We start from the raw sequence: 25,427 nt of genomic DNA on the forward strand, positions 1-25,427 counted from the left end.
AGTGTAAAATTAAGTAACCCTCCACCTACGATACACTTTACAAAATCTAGAAATACTGTATTCAAGTGTACTATCTAGGTAGGTACCTATGTGTATAGACTTGCCGGCAATCTAAAACTTCATAGCGAAGGTCTTGAGATAATCGTAGTGTGGAATATTCTCATCCACACAGGTTCTGATTTGCTCCTGGGCCTCTTTGCCATATTTCTGTCGCCATTCCTCATTCTCAGATTCCTCGGTGACAGTTTTCTATCCAAGTAAAGTCAGTATATAAAACCACGAGAACAATCCAGAATTGCGTATATCTGTAAACTTACGTGGGCTTGAGTCCTGGCTGTGAGACTCTTGCTGTGGATAGCATCGTTGTGGAAACCGTTCCACTTGGCAAAAGCTTCCGAGACGTAGTCCTGGTTTTCAGCGTCCTCCCAAGTAAGCATCTCCGGTGTGAATTCGATCCCGGTCTCCTTGCAGAATGCCTTAACGACGGGATTCGGATGGTCAAGAAGATCATCGGCATCGATAACAGTGATGGTAACTCCACCATCGGCCTTATTCCCGTTTGATTCTCCAGCTAGCGTCGGGCCAATTATGTTCTGCTCTCGCAAATAGTCAAACAGCCGGCGGAGCTCCACGTAACCTGCCTCACTAGGGAGGAATTCCTTGAAACCGGTAACCTCGTCTAGCGGAGGCACACAGCATCGGAAATATGAAGGAATTGCTCGTCGCGGATGACGGATAAGGAATGTCCAGTGAAAGTTCTTCAGGATGTCGAGGGGTAACACTGTTGGGTTCCCCTTTTCTGAGTAACTATCACCCTTGCGTAGGGACTTGGGGATTACCGCAGGCTGCGAGTTTGGAGGCATCAAGTAATAAGCCATGTCTTTGATGAAGACACGCTTGCCCTGCAGGATAGAGTAAGTACTCGGCGCATAATGAGGCTCAGAACTAGCAGGGCCAGAATATCGGTATTCGTGCGTATACAGTTGAATGAAATGGGTGCAGTTTTGAAGGATAGGTATCCAAGAGGCCAAGATATTGGAGTTATACGGTTGGTTACCCTTTGTATATCATAGTGTTGCTCTTGGGACACGCCAGTGAACTTGAGAACTTGGGGCATATCTTTTGGTGGCGCCTCCATTTCTTTACCCCAACACTGTAATGTCATCCCCGAATTTGATTCTTGCATATGTGGCTGATCCTACCTCGCACTTGCGATGGGGGATGGAACCAATATGGAGGGAATGACAACGACGAGGAGCTTCAAGCATAGAAAGGGGATCAGGGGCATTGGGGTGTCAGGAGATTTCGAACCTCGCTGCCGTCTTTTTCCAGCCGGTCTAAGACATCACGATAGGTGGTCTTAGAAAAGCCACTACTCTCCCTAGCGGCCTCATCATTGGCATAGCGCTCGCCAAGTCTCTCAGGACCGTAGTAATAGCTATCACCAAATGGCTCATGGGCGCATGTTAGGACGTCCCGACGGGTCATAAACACCTAATACGTTTTTAGTAAATACGGTATAGGTTCTGATGGTATGGTATGATACGAGACTAACCCTTTCGAAGGCGGTAGAGCATGCCCGTGGGTGCGTGGCTAGGAAGACAGGCTTGTTAGACATGGTGGATATCGAGCCTCGATGTTGCAATCCGAGTTTTAAATGAGACAATAAGTATAAATGTTTGCTTCTTTCACTTGTACGGCGCGCCACGCATAAAGTAATTGGTGGCTGAAAGTATCGAAAAGCAAGTCAATTGCATTTATTTATCGAACTTGCAAGTTGCGACTGACAATATGAGAGTTGCTATGTCGTGTAGGAACAGATCGAGAAGAGAGAAAACTTGAGAGCAAACTTGAAGGACGAAGTTTCGCAGACCCCAAGTACCTGAAGTAGCTTAAACGCACTTGCTAGAGACCTACCTAAAGGGGAAGATGTGATACATGTATGTAAGAAGATTTAAATAACGACTTTGATACATGGAACATGGAGCATAGAGTATGGAGCCGGTCCACGTCTAGCGGTACGTCCGGTCTTACCAAGCCATATATATACATGGCGTCTGGTACTGCGTACGGGCAACACCCACGTATCGTAGACTCCCACAAGTAGGTACATACATGTACCTGCTTTATCAAAGCTTACGGATTACACTTGTCGAACCTACCGAGTCTAATACCTAGAACGCCCGGCCCCTATAGGCTAGCCACCGGAAGTTAGGGCCAATCTGGTGCGGATGCCTTCTAGATCCATTTTGAACCCTGATTTCGAGTTACGTCATGCATTGTTAGGTACCTATGTTAAGTGCCGCCGTTCTTTGGGCCGACGGCTCGTATGTGCGGTCCGGTGCAATGAGAAAGGGGTATAGCGGCTGGCGGCGTAGCAGGGCGCAATTATCTTGACGATGCACGATGTGGTCTTGGAAGTGGCGGCGTGGGTGTAAAACGAGTTCGAGAGTGGCATGTATCTCGGGTATACATGTATGTCTGTACATACATATGTAAGGTAGAGGATGACACCAGTTCGAGACCGCTTCTTGTTTGGTGTAGTGTACAGGCAGGTCACGGTGGCGAGAAAAGACCGTAATCGTTTTTATACATAGGCGTGGGAGGTTTACTGCGTTAAGTATGGTTCTGGATGGTTGTCTAAACTAAAGTCGATAGATATCTTTCGATTTCACCCAACTACGCGGAACCCATTATTAATAGGTTGGTGAATTGTGATCTAGATTTGCTGTTGAAGTCTATGTTGCGATCCTGTATCAAAATGGCGACATCGGGATCCTTGCGGAACGTGTGGGGGTCCATTAAGCTTCTAATTGGTTCTCGTTTTACAGATTTTTCCTGTAACTGTGGAGGATCTTTGCTTCACCGATATAGAACGAAGTAAGGTTATTCCGGACTTGAAGTTAATTCATATTTGACCGAAACTTTGATCGTCTGTATCTGTTTTGATGACGAGGTTAATATATAGCTATTATCTTATTGGCTGCTGAGATATATAGAGGTTTTGGTATTGAAAGTTAAATAAATTGTCCGAGCATAGGTATGGAACTTTGCGGTGTCTGATTCGGGCGGGTTTGTCCGCAACAAGGTATAAAGTGTGGGAAGCTCGTAATTCCACGTTGTCTGAATATAATATTCATAATATATGGCCCGCAGCGTAAGCCATCAGATAGACGACTCTCCTTTAGAGCTATACCGACTTTGCTTTTATGGGATGAGCCATGAAAAAGCCTTTCTAGCTAAGCCTACCCCAGCTCCAAATGTTCAGACCGACTTTCGTCCCCTTTTTCACTGTGATGAAAAGAGTTAAGGATTGTCTCAAATAAGAAAAAGTAATAGTAAGGGGAATATTAAGATCTCTGCCAAGAACGGAAAGCTCATGGTGAGGCCAAATGGCGGTCTTAGAAGGAGGAAGGGTTACGTACCGGGCAAACCCGCGTGCCAAGTCTCATCCCAACCTCTCCCCGTTCCGTCGGGACGGAAGTTTTCCCAGTATACAGCATTACCAGCGATAGGCTTGAAAGAAACGCCCGCAACTAATTCTCCGCCCGTGGTGGGGAATTCTCCCTCGGATTCGGGTAGCTTGGGACACTCAACCCATTGACACCACGGGTTGTCGGGTGCTTCTCGCCGGAGTAGGGGAAACTCGGTTCCTCCTCCCTCGACGTCTTCAGCTTGCACCCAAGCCATAACGCTGCTGACTCGGCCCCAGCCCCGAGCGCCGGAGCCCCAGTCGAAATGATGCGCGTAGTGCTGGTTCGCCCCGTAACGCTGTGTACGAAGACGCTCTATCCACAAGTCGTCGCGCCAGCCCTGAATAGCTCGTGTACGAGCTTCGATGCATCGCACAGTGTCGGTACGGGGTATCAATGCGACCTCCGAGTCTCGAATTGTAGCATCGCGCTGCGTCGAGTCGCCATCGTGGGTGATGGTCGAAGGCTCAAACAACGGCTCACTATGAGTTGTTAGCAGGTATCTCTTATGACGAAAGAAACATCACACTGAACGTACCTAATCTCTAGCAAATGGGACCGCTCATCGTTGGAGAGGAAATTCTCGATATAAATTACGATTGGCGCTTTTGAAAGAATATGAATTGAGTATGAATCCGGAGGACAGTCCGGTGCTGTTTGGTTTGCTGCATCGATGGCAAGGAGGGATTCATTTATACGAGGCCGAGCGGTCCGTGGAAGACAGGATGGCTCGGGAGAAAAGTATTGAAGAATTGGGTTGTATGTAAATAATAAAATGGCAATGCCCGCTACAACATATGAAAACATCACGATATCATTAAATTGGCTCTTAAGTAAACTTGTCGATATATTTAAGCGTGTATGAGTAAGATAATGTAGTATAAGTTATGTTCACTACCTAAGGTATGTATGTATACGGATTGTCCCTAACGCCTTGGTTCTGTGCCATTGCCATGGCCCCGTTATAGTAACAACATTGAAAATAATGCAAATAATACGTAATCACATGACCTCAACGCCGTCGTTAATTCCCACCCCGACCCAGTAAAAGTTTAGAATGCACAACTGTTGATGCTTCAATTTTGAAATCATTATCATAGACTCTTCCTCTTTCTCCTTACTTTCTCCGGTTTGTATTTGTCGCGGTTTATCCCTAGGCAGACTGATACGAGTTTCCATATTACGAAAACAAGTCCCATGAGAACCACGGTTACAGTTCCAGAGCTGATCCGATTTGACTGTCCAAGGTCAAGAACGGGAACCCGAATTTCGTGATAGAGGTTCTCGCCTGGACTTGGCTTCGGTTCAACATGCCAGAACAGCGTACGGGGGCCAAATAGTCCGTCGTATCCTAGATTCGTCCTGTCGAATGGACTGTTGGAGAACTTGGTGCCCTCTTCGGCCGCGCAAGCCCAGAAAACCACAGGCCAAGGGATACTAACGTTTCTGTAGCCATGATCCGCTGGCGCCAAGTACCTAAGATGGAGTGGAATCTCGGCCGTCCACGGTTGGTCATTCCCGCTTCTCGGTGGCTGCAGCTCTAGGAGGGCACTGGAACCCCAAAGCCTCATGGCGTAGTCTGGAGCTTCAAGGTCCACCGGTTGGCTGATGTAACGCAACGCCGACAAGTTCTTGGATGACATGAATAGCTCATCCCCAAGTTGATACTTGTCGATGAACACGGTTCGAGGAAGAGTAAGGTACGTGTGCAGCGAACAGTACGCGTCGTCCATCGGCGGCTTACTTGAGCTGAGACGCAATTGCATAGTCGGGTGTAAGCCCATCGGACGGAGAAAAGTGGCCTCGAAACTCGCATCGTCGGCATTCTTGTGGCGTGAAGGGAACGAGAAAAGAGTTGGTGTAGGCCTGGAATCTTCACCTAAGACCGCCAGCAGTCCCGTGACACCAAGCTCATGTGACTCTAGATGCGGAGGTGAGTCCGGTGTCATTATCCCAACCTCGGCTCTATGATCGTGCTGAGAGTTGATAAACAATGGCTGCCGTTCATGAGGCCACACAGCTGTGAGTTTCACAACATGAGAAAGCGCATCGTAGGAGAAATCAACCGAAGTGGCGTCAAGAAGCCGTTGAACTCGCGACTTGCATTCGGAGTTACCGGAACTACAAGCATATTGTTCGAGGTATGAAGTGAAATGAGATAGGTCGTTTAGGATCTGATAATATTGATATGCTGTCGAATGAGTGAATCGGTCATTTGGTAATTTCGTAAACGACCCCTACAAATTATTAGAGAGCTAGAGCGAACTAATGCCATTTCTGTGAGAGTAGCTTACAGATGTAGATGAGCAATCTAATGGTCCGAACGCCGTCCGAAACAAGCGGCACAGGCGACCGCCATCAGGTCTGTCGCTATTGCCGGGCGTATAAAAGATATGCAAACCAGGAGGCAACCTTGAGGTCCAAGGACCTATCGCTTTGTAGGGGACAGGTTTTTGCCATCGAATGAATAACTCGCGAGATTCTCGAAGTAGGTGTTGAAGCTCGACCGGAAGCTCCTCTAGAGCTAGTGTAATCCGGTCCTCCCGTTCAGCGGTGATGTCCGGCCCCGAAATGTAGCGACCCAAAAGCCTTAGAGCAGCGGGCTCTACTCCGTTCTCGTTTTTATGGAAGAAGGTAATTCTTTGACGCATTCTGTAAGGTATAAGTTGATGCAATCTATAATACTCGTCGACATCAAATGTTCTAGGAGACTGATCACACGGATACGAAGTACACGCTGTCCCCATGATTTAAGTCTCCAAGTGGCCCCAACCTCTCTTTACCTAATGTTAGGTAGATAAGAAAAGAGATAAGGAAGACAGGCCCTGATAAGATAAGGAGGGGCAGATGGGGCAATCAAGCATAAAATTCAGTTGGAACTCGCGCAAGGAAACGTCTGTGGTTTTTCTACTTTTACATTCTCCGCCTCGTGATCGTGCCAGACGAACTAGAATGGAACAGCCCAGCCACGTAATAATGTCGATACGTCGATCGGGCTGCGGCTTGCATATTCCTTTGGGCAGGAAAGAATTTTCACCCTCGTTAGACGTTCCAATAGATTTAATCCAGCTGTTATGCACTGCATCGCACCATTTAACACGTATCTAACAACTCTAGCCTAAACGAGGCGAACCGCATCACACATTGGGTTATTACTAGCCGCCCTACCTCCCTTTTCCATGGTTGAGACCTAGCACTACTGCAAGACTACCTCATGACGTTTGGCTGTGACCCTGCATTAAACCCAGCAAGCAACCCAGCAATCCCGAATCCATCAGATCAGCAGCTTTAAATACATGGCGCATAGCGGATAACCCCGGAAACTAATGGCTCGAAAAGTAAATCAAATAAAGTTCGCGGGGGACCAGCATTCGTTTTCATCATTATTCCCCAGATTTTGCTTGTGAAAGTTTCGATACGACCTTTGTTTTTCACAGTTTTTCAATATCATGTGAAATGAAGGAGCTGCTGTTGGTGAAGGGCAAGGGTTATTAATTTGGCGCCGAGCTCCATGCAGGATCTGAATCACGCAGCGCATAAGGAATCAACCCTGTACTCGACTTAGCGGCCTGCTTGCCTCCGGTTACATCTCGAGTCGCAAATTCCGAGCAATCTGAGCCGATACCGCCCTGTTACAGGCGCCTCAAAACGATTAAATCGATTACTTAGACGCTCGGCTTGCACTTTAAAAAACCAAAATTGCTCGAGCGAGGTCGAATACTCGAGATGTGGCGCTACAAACTCATTCCTAGGCGTTCTCTATCACCTATCGATTGACCTCAAGTATTCGGCAACGTAGACTGCATCTTCGAATCAAGCATATCCAGTACCTAATAATAGCTCCCAAATGTATCGAGGAGTATCCACCGCGGAGCAAACGGACCTGCCCTCACTCACTACAGAATTTGAAATACTGAGGGATCATGATAGAAAAAGCCAAGTAATTGTTTCTGAACCTCTGCAGGTAAAGTCCACAGTTTTGAATTTTCTACACCTTTTCATAAATGGCTGTATGGTGGCCCCTGTCGTTATTGCTCGGAGAGTGTCCTCTTACTTCACGTGAATACAGAATACGCAATTAGATGCGGAACATCTCAGCTGCCATTTCCCGCCTCGCGGGTGATCCGGGGGGGCTGGCAAATCTGAACAATTGCCGTACAGATTCAACGTCGCTAGTATTACCGGCCCAGCCTCCGCAACGGTAACATCCATGATCCTAGTAAATGGTCCGTCGAATCCAAATGCGATCCTTGGGGTACACTCAGTTCAACACCTATAAGTGTCATCAGTTTGACGAAGAGTTTATTGAGAAGGCTAGGATTAGTCACATTGTCCCTTCGAAATCGTCGAAAGGGGAGAGAAACGACGTCAGCTTTACATCGAGCGCATATTCAATATTCATTACATTCAAGATATTTGCTCCGGGGGATCAATTCGACTAAACGGTTCGGTGGGGGGATCTTGCAGCCACGATGTCTCTTGAATTGACTTAAACTTGATTACAGTCCGCAAGAATTCTCCACAATGCGCCGGGTGCCGAGAGTCTCACCGGTCGATGAATTGCAACGACCTTGATTATACACCGACTTTCCCCCGGCCCCTTAGAAAACATTCGTATTGATAAGAGAACGTGGAGCTCTGCAGAATCCCATGGCCTCTTTCAGATCATTAATAGGCTTTCTTCGTTGTCTCCGCTACTCCGAAATTCGGGTCGGTATGAGAGATTAAGGAGTGGAATGTCGCAGACAGCTCCTTCAGATTTACGATGCAGCAATAGGGTCTATAGGGACACAATCAAATTGAGGGGATAGTTCCCAATGAGAGCAACATCAATAAGGAATCGTTACTGAAAGATAGCAACGACTACTATACCACATGAAAGACACCTGGATCTAATTCTTCTCCTACTCGCTTGCAAGTCAACATTTATAATCTCCTTATTTGACTAATAAAGACATGTAGGTGTTTGAGCGAGAGGTAGTTATATTATAATTGTGGTTTTAATTAATACAGAACCTAGCTTTCGCTTGGCGCCATTAACTCATCCGGTTTTTTTCTTCGGGCGTATCACTTCCAGCGAACTTATCTTTCAAGCTTTTAGCGGCGACACCTCCCAGCGCTTCTAACGTTCCAGTAGCCATGATTTCGAGGACGCTGATTTGTAGGCCCAACACCTGTTTCCACCAGCGGCGCAACTCAATTGCCATGAGCGAATCCAATCCAATTTGCGATAATGTTAGGGATATATCTAGATCGTCCTCAGGTTTGAGCATTAAGCTGAATACCTTCTTACCGATTTCGTGGCTCAGGTATGAGACGCTTTGCGGGTCGTCCAATACTTCGACATCATCAGCTACCCGTGCTAGGAACGCGATTAGCTCGCTGGAACTGCCCCTTGTATTGGTTTCCTTCTCATTATTGTTGTGGTAGAAGCCCATTCGTCGGTCCCGGCGCCAGTTAGTTCGTGTATTTGGGTCATTTAGGTCACCCTCGGATCGTAAACCCATAACTAATTGGCCGGTACTCGTCCAAGGAGTCAGCGTGGAGTTGCCTGTGGAGCTGAGCTCTTCGAAAGGGCGTGATTGGATGATAGCCAGTTCGAAAAAGTCCAGAAGCTCCGCCTCGCTCAAGAAGTACAGTCCTTGTGCTTTCATGTTCTTCCTTGCGAATGGGTTTTCAGCGACGAAGCCCACGCCGTCTATTGGGCTGATATTAAGCACAGTCGCGGGGAGAGATAGGGAACGTCGATATTGAGTGAAAGCTTCAAGGAACGTGTTTGAAGCACTGTAGTTCCCTTGCCCTGGTTGTTCGACAATAGTTACCATGGAACTAGCCATGACGAAGAAATCAAGGGCATGTTCCTTCAGGTGCTCATGGAGGTTCCAAGCACCAGTCACCTTAGGGGCATTTGCAGCCACCCAATCTTCATGTTTCATGCTTGCAATCGGTGAATCCTAACGAAAAATAAGTAAGACACTGCCAAAGAGAGAGCTGAAATTAACTTACTCGGAGAACCATCGCCAGATGGATAACTCCTTTGATGGGATATGGAGCCTGCGAAACCGCGCTTCCAACGTCCTCAACTGATTCAGCCCGACCCGGTACAGCGCGCACATCGCACCCCATACTTCGCAATTCTTGGAAGAACTCCTGGTCCTGTTGTGTCTTTCCAGCACTTCTAGATAGAAATACTAGCGATCTAGCCCCCTTTTCGACGAGCCAGGTAGCGATAACCTTCCCAAGGCCACCCAAGCCACCTGTTAGCAGATATGAAGCGGTATTCTTCAAGCGCAACTCAGAGTGTTTAGGCATGCTTGTGAGAGTCGAGGAATCTTCAGGTACACGGACAACCACCTTGCCAATATGGTTTCCGTCCTGCACTACGCGGAATGCATCTTGAACGTCGCCTGCGTCAAATACAGAGAGCGGACCGATTGGCTTTATGCAACCAGTTCGGTAGAGTTCAACACACTTCTTCAAACCCCTATATAAAATCACTTGTTAGTATTTAAATTTGCATCTGATACTGAGTATGGTAAGAAAGTACGTACGCTCCAGCTCTCTGTGGCCTCTTCTGTGCAAGATGCGTCATATCGACACAGGAGTATGACCGATGCTCTATGAAGTTCCTCATCCGAAGCTTACCACCCTCGATGGCGTCTCTCTTCCCGAGCTCGATCAGGGTACCGAACTCGGCGACACAGTCCCAGGAAGCGTGCAATAGCTCTCCAGAAAGGGAGTTGAGCACAATGTCAGCTCCGCGGCCATTGGTCTCACGCATCAAATCGGCAACGAATGAATCGTCTCGTGAATGGAATATGTGGCTAGTCGGAATACCGAATTTCTTTACAAGGTGTTCTACCTTTTCCTTACTTCCGACAGTTGCAAATATCTTTTCGAGTATCTCTCCGTTAGTTCTACTCATGTAAGTCGGTTGAAACGGTTAAGACATACCTCTGCGCCAACCATTTGGCAGATTTGTATTGCTGCGTGCCCGACACCTCCAGCCGCTGAGTGAATAAGAACAGACTGCAACCTGTTAGATCCAGCGCTCGAGCAACAGAGACGAAATATACTAGCCTGTCCCTTTTCTAGTCGCCCAATATTCAGAAGCGACTCTATCACCGTTGTGTAACATATAGGCATAGAGGCCGCCTCCTCAAAAGTGAGATCGTCCGGTATCTTTGCGACAAGAGAAGCCGGCGTTTTAACCTGCGTCTTGAAGCATGCGTTCGGTGGAGTTGCCATTACACGATCTCCGATAGCTAGACCATCTACTTTTGCACCAACCTGGCGGACGATGCCGGCCAGTTCGAGACCTAACGGAACATTCTCTGTACTGGTCTTCAGAATACCCATCGCATAGAGGACGTCCTACTTCATTGTTAACGCCGATTAGCGTAGAGGAATTATCATATACTCACCTTGAAGTTAACTCCCACTGCCCGTGTCTCAATCACAACCTCGTCATCTCCAAGGCTACTCGAAATAGCTTCGCCGACCCAGCCGACATTCTCCAGGGATCCAGGCTTGGCAGTCTCCAATGCCTTCACCTCCTGAACCACAGCACCACTAGCGTTCTGTTGTAGCTCTTTACCAACTGAAAATGGCTGGTATCGGCCAATCTTGACAACACCAGCGTCAACGGCATATTCTTTATCGGGCGCAAGCAAGTCGGTGTCTTCGATACGTCGAATCTTGCTCAATACTTTCTGAACTAAGGTCGAGAATTGAGGTTCTGTGGGACTAATCTCTAGCGTATAGAAAGGTACCGAGGATTCAGCTCGGATGGATCGTGCGACACCGATGGATTGAGCGGATCGCGGGTCTTTGCAGTCTACTTGAGCTGGTCTGGTCAGCCATATTATAGAGCCTGACTTGTAGTCCTGTAATATCTGTTGAAACGCATTTAGTCTTTCTGGCGAGATGTTCTCGAAGAAGTAGCTTTCTAGATCAAGAAGGGATACAATGTCTTGGTCGTGCGGTAGGCTTTGTCCCAATCGAAACACCTTTGCCGAAACACCAGAACTTGCAAGTCCTTCAACAAGGAGTCCTACTAAATCTCCCTCGGGATCGTCGCACAGGATTGATACTGGCGAGGGCGCCTTTTCAGAAGTGGCATTCTCTTCTACTTTGGTTGATACGATGGCAGCACAATAATGGTAAGGCTCAGCAGCATCACGAAGTGCGGTGTCGACCCCGGAGAAACCGGTTGCCTTGAGCTCATCGTCCCATCGTTCGACGGAGACGTAAGGCTCATAAGGTCGGCCATCTGCCTCGCCGAGCCACCAACCAGAGAAGTTACCAAATATGTAATTTGGAGTTCGCACAACAGCGCACAGCTCAGTCAGAACAAGAAGTCCTCCTGGTCGCAGGAGCGGCTGTAAGTTTAGAAGCGTCTCGCGTAGCGACGGTGTGGCGTGGACTACATTAGGTGCGAGCACGACATCGTAAGTTCCGGCCGTGAAGCCTTGATCAAATGGAGACTTCGAGATATCGAAGACCTTGTAGTCCATGTTAGGTGCATAGGAAAATCGCTCCTTGGCTTGCGGGAAGAAGCCCGCAGAGACATCGCTGAAGGTATAGACGGAGTATGGTGGATGACCATCCTCTCGCACGAGGGTCCGGAGGATCATTTCGGTGGTGCCACCGGTACCCGCACCGACTTCGAGGATGCGCATGTTTGGCCGCGAGTGAGATAGTAGCTTGAAGAAGTCTCCTTTCCCAAAACTGACGGCATTATAGATCTCCGTAAGGACGTCGTCCTGCATCAAAGTCTCTAAAGTGTCTATCTTGCCCGCGAAGATGTCCTCACAGTTATCGTATATTCGCTTAATACCGATGGCCACGGAGCCCTTTTCTGAAAGGGGCAGGAGTTGTTGATATCTCTCTTCGATCATTGGCTTTCTTTCTGCAGAGGAGAGTGCTACATATTCCCTGCAATACTCTAATAAGGGGTATGTCCCCTTCCTCGCGCGGTCGATCTCGAGCTCCAGCCAGTCGCGGAACTTTTCGAAGTGCCAAGAACACGGCTCTAAGCCACGGACTCTATCAGCAGTTTCCAGCATGCATAAAAGTGTCATTTCTTCCTGCATCCTGGTCTCTTCCGGTATCGACCGAGGCGGACTGAACAACGTCGCGTGGTCGACCATATCGAAGTCCGGAAGCCATTCTAGACGAGCCGCTGCATGCGGCTCAGTCTGCTGCGTAGTGTCATTATCCATCGTCGTCAATTCAAGCCCACGTAGTCTTAGGGCAACCTTTCCGTCTGCAATACAATCAATAGCGATGGACTCGCGACCGTTGCTAGTCGCCACAGCATCCATCGTTGCGGCGCTCCTAGAGATATAAAGGTCCTCAATCGTAGTGGGCACTCGTAGGTCGCCAAAGTTTCGCCCAATGCCCTTTGCCAGCGCAACTAGAGCAAGTTGCAGGCAGTTATCAATCCCCGCTGGATGGAATATGAAAGCCGGATCTTCGTGGTGACGCAGAAGACTGACCTTAGCAGCAGCCAGGTTCTTGGTGGTAGACGAGACGATATTTTGGAGCCCCTGAAACTCTGGTCCATACACAACACCAATATTATTCATTGTATCGTACCATTTTGACTCGGGGATCTTCCTGATAAGTTCACCCTTATCCGGTGTAAGAGATGGCGATGAAGATGGGCTCGTGCTTGCCTTGATTTGTCCTTCGCAATGCTTGATCCAAGCCGAGCCACTATACGATGTTATAGAAAACTCGAACCAGGTTGAGTCAGCCGTGTCAGTCAATTTGGCAAGTCTTAATGTCGTCAACACCTCTACCGGATGGTCCGAGAGTACCATAGCTGACCGAGCTGTTGCGCGCTTCACTTGGTATCCTGCGTCAATACCCGTAATCTGTCTTATTGCTTCTCCGGCCAGGGCAATATACCCTGCAAATGGGAAGACGACATCTGAGCGGATTTTATGATCTGACAGCCAAGGCTCATCCTCTAAGCTCAAAAGATTTCGCCAAGAAGGTTCATAACTCGAACTTTCAGGGATGCGTAAACCGAGAAGACGGTGGTGCCCGAATTGGCGGAAACGCCATTCTTTAGAAACGCGGGCTTCGTACCAGAACGAGCCGCCGCTGTGGTCCCAAGCATAGCGGGGGAGATCTATTAGCACCTTTCCTGACGGGAAGATAGCAGACCTGTCGATTGAAACGCCGCTCTGGAATAGTTGGCCAAGCGCCGAAGCTAGGCTGTGGGCACTGTTGGAACCCCTGATCATTGTGGGAATATATTGAAATTGGGTTCCAGAATTTGATACGATCTGTCGCAGTGGTCCGGATAGTGTTGAGTGAGGGCCGATCTCAACGAAGAGTCGTCCTGGACGTTGCTCTAGTATGCGCTGTACTGCAGAGTTGAAACGCACTCGTGAAGTCAAGTTCGCGATCCAGTAGTCCGGCCCAAGGTCATCGCCATGCTCGATGACCCTTTCTTTTACAGATGAAAAGAAGGGTACACTAGCTTGCTGGCGAGCAAGACCTTGGCGCTTAAGTTCTTGCTCCATAAGCTCTCGATACTTAGACCCTAACCCCTTCATATGGCCTATTCGATCGAGTTAGCACATAAGTATTCTCCTCAATCGACCGTGAGCGAGTTACTTACCTGAGTGGTAGGCCATGTCCACCTTAAGCTTCCTCGCAAGTACATCGGGTTTGTCTACCTTAATCGCGTTAAGAACATCATCTAGCGCTCCCACGTCGCCGGAAAGTGTGACACTATTGGGACTGTTATCACAAGCGATCACTACGCCCTCCTTAACATATTTAGAGACATCAGCGACACCTAAACCCACCGCCCCCATACCACCGATTAAGGTCTGGTCCCTTGTCACGTAACCTCGATAATATGCCGATATTAAGGCCTCCGCAAGCGAGATAGCTCCAGCCGCATAGGCAGCCGCGATCTCTCCACTAGAGTGGCCTACTACGGCTGCGGGCTGGATGCCGACCCTGTGAAGGCTTCGGACAAGGGCAATCTGGACTGCAGTACAAAGGGGTTGGGCCAGTTCGGCGCGATGGATCTTACTCTTTTCCGGCGGCGCAAATAACTCGGCTATAACCAGTATTAGTAAGGATAAGGCAACGTTGAATAAACTACTCTACCTTCAATTGACCACGACGGAGGATAAATAAGTGACTCGAGGAGACGGTCCATCTCTACGATGTCAGTTCTGAATCCTTCGTCCGTGAGGAAGAGTTCCTTCCCCATTTCCGGCCATTGTGCTCCTTGTCCGCTGAATACCATCACGATGTCAGGATCGCCGACTGGCGCCTTTGCGGGAGCTGATTTTTCGACTACGGCGCCATCGCTGTCGATGACCATAAAGGCTCGGTGGGGCAATGTCTCCCTACGTCGGCCGAGTGTGTAGGCAATGTTATCAGCATTTTTGGGATGTTTATCGACATACTCTTGCAAGTTATCGATATACGTCTTTAGGGATTCTTGTGTGTTTGCGGAGAGGATGGCTAGCTGTGCACGCTTTGGGCTATGTGTCAGGCCGTTCGATATGGGGTGTGGGTTCGCGTCTAAGACAATCTATAGGGGATTAGCCAACATTAATTTTTCCTAGATACCTATCCAGGGACTTTTACTTACGTGAGCGTTTGAACCCCCTATTCCAAAAGAGTTGATGCTAATTCGTTTCGCTCGGTCTTGGGGCCAACTCGTTGGCTCAATCGGGACCCGAAGCTTCCTACTCGAGAATGGAACTTCGTATAGTCAATACTATTGTAGGTATAATCTTATGGATCAGACTGAGACTTACTCTTGGGATTTGGCTTGTTGAACTTGATATTAGGTGGGATTATATCGTGCTCCAGCGCCAAGACCCCTTTAATGAGACTGGTAAGTCCAGATGCACCCTCCGAGTGGCCTACATTGGGTTTCACCTGATAGCATGGTCAATTAACAATTCGGGTTCATATCTGAGCCTAGTATCACTCACGGAACCTATGTACACCCCCTGGGAACCAAAGATATTTCCTATAGCATTCGTCTCTAAGGGGTCGCCGGTCGGTGTTCCTGTCCCATGGCACTGAAGTTCATCGTATTAGCATTCTAATATTGGATAAATAGACTATAGTACCAATAGGGGCTCACCTCAACGAATGCTGTCTCATGTGGTGGAAGTCCAGCATCTGCGTAAACTTTGCGCATCAAGCTCTCGTGGGCAGCTCCGTTAGGCGTCATCAGACCCTGACTCTTACCATCGCTGTTAGTTCCCGTATTTCGGATGATAGCCCTAATCGGATTTCCATCACGGATGGCGTCATCAAGAAGTTTGACATAAACAACATTGATAGCCTCGGCTCTTGCAAACCCGTCAGCAGCGGCATCGAAGGTTTTGCAGGAGCCCTCGGGGGATAGAATGCCCTCCTCCGTCATCGCAGCCGTTGTTGTTGGGCCCATGATCATGTTGGCACCAGCAACAATGGCACCTGTGCAGTCGCCGTGTTGCAATGCTCGGCATGCTTCATGGAGCGCTATAAGTGAGGCAGAGCACCCAGTCTTAACTACCATACTATTAAAGGTTGGAATATTAGTTATGTTACAAATATGAGGAAGAAAAGGAGTATAATAGAACGGCTAACCTGGGACCTTTGAGATCGTATTCAAACGATAGTCTGTTAGCAAGCATGAGATCACCATGACCAGTCACTATGGACGGGATCTCAAGTTAGTTATGAGTTGTTTTACAAGGTAGGCAATAGAGAGCAATCTTCGTAGGAATAGTGTCAAAATGTACAAATTCTAAACATTACTCACTAATATATCCGCCCGAGTGTTGGGTTTCTTTGGCGCTGATTTGAAGCCAGTCCTCTCCAAAGGTACCGACATAGCAGCCAATCAACTGGCCTCTATAGTCAGCTTCACCAGCGTTTTCAAAAGCCTCCCGGATCACTTCAAGGAGCTGGCGCTGTTGTGGGTCAGTTCTCTCCAGTTCATTCTTACTCATAGTAAAAAACGATGTGTCCAGCTTGCTGAGGTCCTCATCGAGAAAGTAGCCATACTGAGTCTTTATGGCACCTTTCTTGCCATACTTATCAGTAAATGCGGATGCATTATATCGATTGGATGGGATAGGGCCTCTAGTGTCTTTCTTGTTCACGAGCACGTCCCAGAAGGTGTCAGCGTCTCGCACACCACCGGGAAGACGCATTGCCATTCCACAGATAGCAATTGGACGGATTGCATTTTTCGTTCCGTTTGCTACTCCGTTTGTTGGACCAAGCAGGCCGGAAGACTTGTGGTAGCCGTTGGTTCTCAGCGTGGTGCCATTACCCAACTGCTGTTGAGAAGTTGGGGCTATGTTGCTAATAGGCATCTTGAAGCAAATGTTGAATAGTGATATAAAAGGAGGGAGGGAAGAGTCTCAACCAAGTAACAGGCCTGTATATTTACCTACTGTAACTTAGCAGTACTCGTAGGTTACAGAGTTATATGAAGTCTATACCTACCTAGTCAACTCGAGCTGTTATATAAATGTTTTACAATCATTTACCCCATCTTGTGTACCTGATATGAGCGGTCTCGACTATTCTACGAGTTGCTATCAGAGAAGACGCCATCCCACCTCTAACTATTATCCGCCAACTGGAAGCTATCAACACTATGCGGTCAGCTCACTCAGCTATATCTACAGCTATCTCCGTTACAAACAATGCACTCATGAGGGGAAAGTGCTGTTCCTTTATCTCGGTCAATAGAAATTTCCTAACTCCATCGGTGAGTGTGTGAGATGCTTACCATTGGGGGTCGACGATCTCGAGAAGTCGACATCATTATACCTGAATATACGCAATTGGTGTAACTTCTGTTGGTGTAAAGTCGATTTCATATATACACTTGTAAAGCTAAAATTTAATAGGAGTGAAGAATTCACACACTGTATTTGGGAACATGGTGTAAAGTTGTATATATTAGGTACCTACCTCTTAACGTAGTACTTAGTATCAGTTATCATGAACTGCTGCCGTTCAAAGCACAATATATCTATACAAAAATAACTCTAGACCCTGAAGAATACAAAGATAAACTCCGAAAAGGTTTATAAATAATATGACTACCTAGGTATGCTCTATACCTAGTACCCTCTGCTTACTGACTATCAACATAGGTAATCATGCGGACATTATCACATATGCAAACTACTACCTACTAACTCAAGATAAGAGACATTTCAAAGCTGACGTGGCATTCGGGAATTCGAAAATGGCCTGACCTGTGTTGGGCGAAGATTCTCCTTGATCCCTTTTCCGCGTTACCCGCCGCTTGAGTGCCACTTCTTGCGGGGAACTGAGGAATATAAGGACTCTGTAATACGCGTTTGTCCAGGATTGCATCAGTATCTCAGACACGTTGGTCTTTACTTCTAATCCTACTAGATTACTTACATCCAATCTACGCTTACACCATGGCCCAGACCTCTCAAACCGAGTTTGAAACAGTTCCATTCCCCGAAGGTCTTCCTGTCATTGACCTCCCGCGAGTGTCTCTCAAAGGTCTGCTTGAAAATAACGAGGAAGAAAGCCGCAAGGTATTCGACATATCCGTCAAAACCGGCTTCTTCTACCTCAACTTGACAGATCACCCAATTGGGCAGAAGCTCCTGCAGGAAGGTAATGAAGTGTGCCGAGTTGGGCAACAGGTGCTCCCCAATCTCTCGATGGAGGAGAAGCTTGCTTACAAGGCCCGCGATAGGTCGGGGGTATTCGATATGGGGTAATAACTCTGATTAAGCTTTCTTACCCTGGGGATAGTAAGATGCTTGTATTGCTGACCCGCCGTGCCCGCTCAGATACAAATGCCCGAGCGTCGGGAAGAATGGGCAGCCAAAGTTTAGCGAAGCCTTCAATGTGAGTCCACAGAGCGAATGAATTTTTTGATCCCGTCGTTCTTACATAATAAGGTCCCTTTCTACGAGTTACTCGTCGACAAGGAATCTGGATTCCAGCTACCGCAATGGCTAGCCAAGTACAAAGAACTCTTCGGCTCCATTATGGAGACAGGGAACTCTATCTGCCACATTCTTCTTGGAATTCTCGAGACGAAGCTTCAAGTAGAACCAGGTTCTCTCTCGTCTCTTCATAAGATCATTGAGCCATCCAACGATTTCCTCCGTGTTCTAAGATATCCGGCTCCCGAGCCAGGCGATGATCCTCACCAGTTCAATTTCCCGCCACATCGGGACTCTGTCAGTGTCGCCATGCTCTTCACATGGGTTGCTGGCCTCCAGATACTTGAACCAGGCTACGATATCAGTGCTACCATGAAGGGTGACGAAAGTGGCTGGCGCTGGGTAAAGCCGGTTGCAGGACATGTCATTGTCAATCTCGGGGATGCACTTGCTATCCTTACCAACGAACACTTGAAGTCTGGGTTTCACCGTGTTGTAAGCCCCCCCAAAGAGCAAGCCCATCTTGATAAATACAGCGTCCTTCTGGGATATCGGCCTGCCCTCACTACTTTGATGCGTCCGCTACCGAGCCCGGTTATACCGCCACTGACGGAAGAAAAAGCAAAGTTGCCTATCTTGACATGTGAAGAGTGGGGGGCTCAGAGAGTTCAGAAGGTATATCAAGTGTTGGAAAACCGTTAGGGGTATACCGAAGTAGCTAGTTGCACAACATCTTACTCAAGTTAGGTAGAAGGAAGAAAAGGGGGTAGCACGGTTATTTTCATAAGATACTTTCATTAACTGTCCGAAATCTTAACAATAATTTAACTCGTTCGCTTAGTACCACGTCCGTATTTCTAATAAGCAATTTGAGCTTTATTGATTACCTCGCCTCTGGGGTATATGTCGTGAAACCGCATTTATTGCTCTTATGTAGATGTGATGTAACCTTTGCTCGCGAGAAAACTCCAACTTCTAATATAATACGTGGGAGCAGCTCGGATATAAATCGCGATATAAGAAGGACTAGTTATTTTGCATGCATATATAATCACGGGACTTATATAGGATATTTATTACCAGACACGGTGGAGCCGCCGATGACATGTCAGAATATAGATCGATATTAAAGTGGAAGAAGTAACACCAACAACGTTTTGATATCACCTGAACAGGTTATTAAATTAGCCAATCGGGGGTTTTATAGATATGTGAGACGCCCTAAAAGAAATTCCCTTTCTACTACAGCCAATTGCATCCTAGTGTTCGTATTCGATGCTTAGTTGCTGCTTCAAGGGATGGCGCCATGAGAAAACTGCAACCAAACTCTGACCACCTCCTTTCCTTCAGCTCTTAAAGCCCGACCCAGAATTCAACGATTCTGTCCCGACTTTCTAACACCTAACCTACGCGTATGTCTATCGTGATCAGCGAATCCTAATATGACATAATAAGAGGGGATGGACAAAAGAAGCGGCGCAGATATCCCGAATTATCTCACGGAAATAATGTAATTGATATAGTAACTAGTTTGCGACGGCTATGGGAGATTCTCTTTTCCTCGGACAGACTATTATGACAAGTCAACTAAACTGTTGGAGTTAGAATAAGCTTACAGCACCATCACTCGAAGTTCAACTGATGGCATGAGTAACGTAACGAATGTAATCGAACTAGCTATATCTATCCAAGCCATGTGTCCATGTTATACGAGAATCAAAGCCTCGTTGCAAGGTGCGGGCCCTACCCTAAAATGGAGACACCCCATATACTCCCAACACCTTTCCAACGTCAGCATCTCTTTCCCCTTTGATAACTGACGCCACACGCTCGCCTCCCTCCCATGGTTCAGCGGCATTCCTCTTTCGCAACGAGACGGGATCGCCGGTGAAATTGGTGGCACAAAGTCCAGGATCTGCCCCAAATACCAAAAAGCCCTCTGGCTTCAAGCGGGCGTAATACATGGCCATCAACATGTTGACGGCAGCCTTGCTGGTACGGTACTCTGTTCCCAACGGGTTGTAATACGGAGAACTAGGATCTGCCGCGTGCGTAATCGAGCCCATGCTTGAGGTGACGAAGACCAGGCGAGGCGGTTTGTGGACCGCCTTACGCAACAGGTCCAAAAACGCCTCAGTGACGCTTAAGGAACCAACAACGTTGGTCTCCAATACGCGCCGAAAAGCCTCGCGAGTCGGTGGATTGGCGGTGGAGATAATCCCCGCGTTATTGACAAGAACGTCTAGTCTACCGTACTCGGAGGCTACACGCGCAGCTGCGGCGTCGACTGTCTTATCATCCGTGACGTCGATCTGAACCGCAGACGCGCTGCCCTTAACACCGTCTACGGCTTGAATTTCTCTAGCCGCTGCTTCGCCCTTAGAGAGATCCCGACTTCCTAGAATCACATGGTATTCCTCGGAGGAAAGAAGTAGATTCTTTGCTGTCTCATAGCCAACGCCCTGGTTCCCCCCTGTGTCCTTGATCTTAGTGGATAATCCTAGAATAAAACATATCTCAGCTGATCGACTAACCTGTAATGAAGACAATCTTCTTCCCTGATGAGGCCATATCTGATTTCGTAGTAAGACTTGTGATTTTCAAAATGCGGTTAACTTGGGATTCCTCAGGACAAGGCTCGAAAGGATTTTTGGTTACGCTGGGCTATTTTAACATCGCCGACAGACAGAGAAAACGTCTCACATAATAACCGTTGTAATGCCGTGTGGCATGGCGTTTCCTGCTGAGAGCTCGTAGATAAAAGGTACCTAGTTATGTCCGAGGCGTTTTCGCGCTTTTCACCCCTTTTCACCCCTTTTCACGGAATTAACAAGATGTAACCCGGACATAAACAATAAAGCCAATAAATTAAGTCCGTAAATCCGGAGATACTGAAGTACCTCGATCCTTGGATTACGTCGACTGATTCAGACTTAGAAGAAACACACAGCCCGAAATAGACAGTGGTGTAAGAAAACCGCTGACTCTTCCCCGAGAGGAGGTCATGCTAACTTGAAGATGGAATCATTCAACGATGTAGCTGAGATGCTATTGTTCACGAGACTCCCTGAAGCTCTACAAACCGCTTGCGAGCGGTTGGGGGCCAGCACCACAGTAGTAAATAAAAATGGCGATGGATGAAGCCAAGAAATCGAGGGATTCTTTGATATCATCGCAGAAGCTTCATGTTACTTAATCTGTACACTACGAGCAATGAAAAGTTTTACGATGGAGACAGGCCTCTGCGCCGTGACGGCTTTGCTCGGAGTGAGTAATGCAGCACCCTTCGAGCCAAGACGAGAAAAAACTGGTGATTCGACGAGGCTCTTCAGTAACTCCTTTGGGCTCGCAGGTCAGAATAACACTTTCGACTATGTAGTAAGTAGAAAAAGCCCCTATTCGAACCTGTGCTGCATACATAAATATTGATATTTATTACTGACGGACTTTCAACACTAGATAGTTGGTGGAGGCACGTCTGGCCTTGTAGCCGCTATGCGTCTCTCCGCCGGCGGTAAATATTCCGTCGCCGTTGTAGAGGCCGGTAGTTTCTACCAGACGGCCGGAAACGTAACCGAGATTCCCGCCTACGAGTCGGAGTTCTTGGAAGTGCCTCTCACAGTTGAATGGGGGATAAACACGAAGCCCCAAGCGGTATGTTGCCCACAAACTAGATTCGGTTCTTCCGCTCACATAACTCCCCTGAAAGCAAATAGGTGGCCGTTCAGTTAGATATTCCCAGGGTAAAACCTTCGGGGGTTCGTAAGTAGCCTAGCATCACCCAGTTAGGAAAGGAATTATTTAAGCCAGATCTAACAGGCACAAGCTCTGCGCGTAATGGAATGGCCTATCAACGGTATGAAACTATCTGACCCTGAGGGTAAAAGTTGCGATGGTAGTATTCTAATCAATGGTGCTCACATTAGAGGCACAGTCGGCTCCTACGATCGTTGGGCGGACCTCGTGGGAGATACTAGCTACTCCCTATCGAACCTTCTACCGTACTTCAAGAAAGGCGTCCACTTCACACCACCAGATATCACTCTCCGTGGCGGTCCTCCAGTAGCCTTTGATGCCTCAGCATTCGACGCTTCTTCAAGCGGCCCTCTGCATGTCTCGTTCTGGAACTACTACGCCCCCGTGTCTTCCTACATTGCCCGCGGGTTGAAACGCCTAGGGTTCTCCGAGACAGGCCAGATCCAGAGCGGAAGTCTGCTGGGATATGCACAGTTCCCAGCGACGTTGCATCCCGACAAGCAGATTCGCGACTCGTCCCAGACGTCTTACCTCGATGCTGCGATAGCTGCCAACACGTTTGCTAACTTGCAGCTCTATCCGGATACGTTAGCGAAACATATCCTTTTTGCAGGGAATAAGACGGCTACCGGCGTGCACGTCAGTACTGCCGGGGCGGAATACGTACTCTCGGCGCGCAAGGAGGTCATCGTGGCTTCTGGCCCGCTCCGCTCGCCGCAGCTTCTCCTAGCTTCTGGTATCGGACCAGCTGAGACTTTACAGAAATTCAATATCCCTGCAGTGAGCACGTTGTCAGGGGTCGGTCAGAATCTAATCGTACGTATATTTCTAACAGCGTTCGCATCCCCTATATACTGACCGCGAGTGACTTTTAGGATCACCCCGGATACGGCACTCTATTCTCAGTCAACGCCGAGTCTCAGCACCGGTTATTTAACAACGTCACGTTCGCCAATGAGGCATATAAGGAGTTTTACACTAGCCGATCTGGCGCTTTGACCGCATTCGCTAGCAATTACCTCTGTGCGTTACCCTCTCCCCCTTTTGCCCTACTATCTAACAATAGACGGTTCGCTAACCAGCGCCAATGCAGTATGGGAAAAACTCCCCAACAACACAAAGCTCAGCAAGGAAACCCGCGCAGCGTTGAATTCTTTCCCTGCCGACTGGCCGGATATCCAATACATCTTCAACACCGCCGGACCCGCTGATACTACCCCAGGTGACCTGCTAAGCTTGGGCGTGGTAATACTTAAGCCCTCGTCTGTCGGCTCGGTAACCCTAAACAGCTCTTCTGATACAGCCGAAAATCCACTGGTAGATGTGGCTTGGTTTACCACTAAAGCGGACCAGGAACTGGGCATAGCAGCAGTGCGACGGCTCCGCCTATTTGCAAACGCTACGGGGGTACTTCAGAGCGAGTTGTCACCCGGCACCGCCGTGCAAACGGACGAACAGATCTTAGATTTTGTCAAGGGTGCTGCTAGTCCTAGTCACCATGCTGTTGGTACATGTGAGTTTACCCTATTTTTCCTAATAGCCCTATCTTCTAGAACGGAGATTATGAGATATTAACCTAAGTTGCGAATAGGCAAGATGGGCAAGTCAAGCGATAAGTCTGCGGTGGTGGATACGCACGGTTGTGTGATGGGCGGCGTGTCTGGCCTTCGCATAATTGATGCTAGTATTATGCCGGTACTTTTACCCGGACAGCCTATGTCAACAGTTTGTAAGTTCTATGTGTTCATGTTTCACTACCTCGTAACCGTAGGTAGCTTTCAAGATCACATGGCTAACAGTGTCTATTTCTGTGCAGATGCTATTGCGGAGAAGCTCTCTGACGACATTTTATCAGGGCATCAGTGCTTTAGCTCGGAATAGGCGACTTGGAATGCCTAACATGCTATTCTAATTTAGAACAATAGCACCATGTATTATATTCATAGAAACGGGAATAATGTGTTTTTAGAGGTATAGATAGTTTTTATTAGCAATATATTTAGTATGCATCAGTTAATTGTATTGGAGTATGATAGTCGCACTGCTAAGTGCGATGGTCATAAGCTTATTCGTGTGGATCTTTGGGCTTGGTTACTGAGGATAGTGTTATTTACTAGTTACCGTAAAATACTAGTAACTAGGTATTCAGCCCGGCAAGAGTTTTAATACTATGTATCTATACTTATAATGAACTGACTCCCTTTATCCTGAAGATATCATGAAATTATTGCTTCTAGCATGAAGAAAAAGCTGACCGAGCCAGACAGCCGGGCCCCTAGTGTCAGGGCATTACCACTTATGCGGCAAAATATTCGAACCAACACCAACAACCGTGATGTGACTAATCAGCCTACCACCATCGACGTGTCAAGACTTGGTCTATCGTTGGTGTAGCCGCCAGGTCTGGCTTTTTCATTCTAGATATCATGTTTTGTGCCTCAGGACCAAGCTCCTCCTCCCACCGCTCGAATCTTAGTCCAGGCTGTTCCTTCACTGCCTCCTCAGCTATTTCTGGCGCTCCCTCCAAAGCGTAGCACCAATCCTCAATGTTAACTTTCTTAAGGAGTCCTTCGGGAACTAACCCAAAATTAAAAAAGTGTCGAACCAGGATCTCTTGTTCCGGCCTTATGCCATTCTTTACTAGCTCCTGGTAATCATCTAAGAGCAGTAACTCCCCAACCCCAAAAACGTATCTACACTGTAAATAGAGCTTAGCATAAGTTCTTAAACATAAACGTAGCTTACCTCTTACCACGAGTCCAAAAGAGAATATGTCTGACGCCTTTGTCACACCCCTTCCGGTCTGCCCTTCTGGGCTTCGCCAAAATGTTATCAGGCTTCACATCTGCTCAAGATAGATCGATCAGTTAGAGGCCTTGAATGTCAATTTCTGGCTTGCATAGAGTGTACCGGTGTGGATCCAGTCTTGACTATTAAGTCCTTGTATTGCCTCTCCTACACATCGAAGAATCTTCTTCCGTCCCACTAGAGGAAAGTCCGGGTCTTCTTGAATCAAGGCAAGTAAGGTACTTCTGAGATAGGAATAGACCAGAATGCCTTCCTCTCAGTTACAATCAACATGCATTCGAAGCCGATGGGAGTCTGTAAACTCGGCTGCGAGGCGTAGGGACAGGTCGTAGAACGGCCTAGGAACGCGCTTGAAGACAAAAGACTCATTCCCGAAAAGCACAGCGCTAAAAAAGGTCAAAGGTAGGATATTGTCAGTCCGTCTTATATATTTTGTCTACCGGCATACCAGTATACGCCT

At 47.8% G+C, this 25,427-nt stretch overlaps 7 protein-coding genes across 7 annotated transcripts; 2 read left to right on the forward strand and 5 right to left on the reverse strand.

Moving 5' to 3' along the window:
• Positions 1 to 29: 29 nt before the first annotated feature.
• F4817DRAFT_145895 (P-loop containing nucleoside triphosphate hydrolase protein) lies at positions 30 to 1,786 on the reverse strand. Its single transcript, XM_049297914.1, has 4 exons — positions 1,556 to 1,786; positions 1,312 to 1,494; positions 318 to 902; positions 30 to 249 (listed from the first exon to the last, which is right to left on the reverse strand). The coding sequence occupies exons 1-4, from the start codon at positions 1,616 to 1,618 to the stop codon at positions 112 to 114; spliced, it is 969 nt and encodes a 322-aa protein (XP_049158097.1). The 5' UTR covers positions 1,619 to 1,786; the 3' UTR covers positions 30 to 111.
• A 1,076-nt stretch (positions 1,787 to 2,862) lies between these two features.
• Positions 2,863 to 4,423, reverse strand: F4817DRAFT_145956 (uncharacterized protein). Its single transcript, XM_049297915.1, has 3 exons — positions 4,012 to 4,423; positions 3,426 to 3,955; positions 2,863 to 3,291 (listed from the first exon to the last, which is right to left on the reverse strand). Exons 1-3 carry the CDS (start codon positions 4,278 to 4,280, stop codon positions 3,236 to 3,238), a joined length of 855 nt encoding a protein of 284 aa, XP_049158098.1. The 5' UTR covers positions 4,281 to 4,423; the 3' UTR covers positions 2,863 to 3,235.
• On the reverse strand, positions 4,424 to 6,530 carry F4817DRAFT_145987 (PIG-X-domain-containing protein). Its single transcript, XM_049297916.1, has 3 exons — positions 6,247 to 6,530; positions 5,768 to 6,125; positions 4,424 to 5,710 (listed from the first exon to the last, which is right to left on the reverse strand). The coding sequence occupies exons 2-3, from the start codon at positions 6,122 to 6,124 to the stop codon at positions 4,568 to 4,570; spliced, it is 1,500 nt and encodes a 499-aa protein (XP_049158099.1). The 5' UTR covers position 6,125; positions 6,247 to 6,530; the 3' UTR covers positions 4,424 to 4,567.
• A 1,979-nt stretch (positions 6,531 to 8,509) lies between these two features.
• Positions 8,510 to 17,286, reverse strand: F4817DRAFT_359406 (uncharacterized protein; the record flags this gene model as incomplete). Its single annotated transcript, XM_049306155.1, has 20 exons — positions 8,510 to 9,427; positions 9,480 to 9,957; positions 10,025 to 10,390; positions 10,504 to 10,847; positions 10,898 to 11,641; positions 11,672 to 11,745; positions 11,779 to 11,872; positions 11,903 to 12,013; positions 12,044 to 12,178; positions 12,209 to 12,741; positions 12,775 to 14,049; positions 14,110 to 14,559; positions 14,610 to 14,985; positions 15,103 to 15,215; positions 15,272 to 15,395; positions 15,452 to 15,541; positions 15,607 to 16,027; positions 16,098 to 16,164; positions 16,273 to 16,750; positions 17,254 to 17,286. The coding sequence occupies 20 exons, from the start codon at positions 17,284 to 17,286 to the stop codon at positions 8,510 to 8,512; spliced, it is 7,224 nt and encodes a 2,407-aa protein (XP_049158100.1).
• Positions 17,287 to 17,864: 578 nt separating this feature from the next.
• On the forward strand, positions 17,865 to 19,105 carry F4817DRAFT_366033 (oxidoreductase; the record flags this gene model as incomplete). Its single annotated transcript, XM_049306940.1, has 3 exons — positions 17,865 to 18,228; positions 18,305 to 18,362; positions 18,416 to 19,105. Exons 1-3 carry the CDS (start codon positions 17,921 to 17,923, stop codon positions 19,103 to 19,105), a joined length of 1,056 nt encoding a protein of 351 aa, XP_049158101.1. The 5' UTR covers positions 17,865 to 17,920.
• Positions 19,106 to 19,769: 664 nt separating this feature from the next.
• Positions 19,770 to 21,139, reverse strand: F4817DRAFT_146298 (NAD(P)-binding protein). Its single transcript, XM_049297919.1, has 2 exons — positions 20,938 to 21,139; positions 19,770 to 20,876 (listed from the first exon to the last, which is right to left on the reverse strand). Exons 1-2 carry the CDS (start codon positions 20,972 to 20,974, stop codon positions 20,152 to 20,154), a joined length of 762 nt encoding a protein of 253 aa, XP_049158102.1. The 5' UTR covers positions 20,975 to 21,139; the 3' UTR covers positions 19,770 to 20,151.
• A 492-nt stretch (positions 21,140 to 21,631) lies between these two features.
• On the forward strand, positions 21,632 to 24,049 carry F4817DRAFT_366036 (alcohol oxidase; the record flags this gene model as incomplete). Its single annotated transcript, XM_049306941.1, has 9 exons — positions 21,632 to 21,781; positions 21,863 to 22,057; positions 22,113 to 22,165; positions 22,230 to 22,259; positions 22,330 to 22,975; positions 23,035 to 23,182; positions 23,253 to 23,672; positions 23,751 to 23,888; positions 23,976 to 24,049. 9 exons carry the CDS (start codon positions 21,632 to 21,634, stop codon positions 24,038 to 24,040), a joined length of 1,845 nt encoding a protein of 614 aa, XP_049158103.1. The 3' UTR covers positions 24,041 to 24,049.
• Positions 24,050 to 25,427: the final 1,378 nt, after the last annotated feature.

Source organism: Daldinia loculata (assembly GCF_022478755.1).
Source record: "Daldinia loculata strain CBS 113971 unplaced genomic scaffold F4817scaffold_31, whole genome shotgun sequence".
In the NCBI taxonomy this organism is placed as follows: domain Eukaryota; kingdom Fungi; phylum Ascomycota; class Sordariomycetes; order Xylariales; family Hypoxylaceae; genus Daldinia; species Daldinia loculata.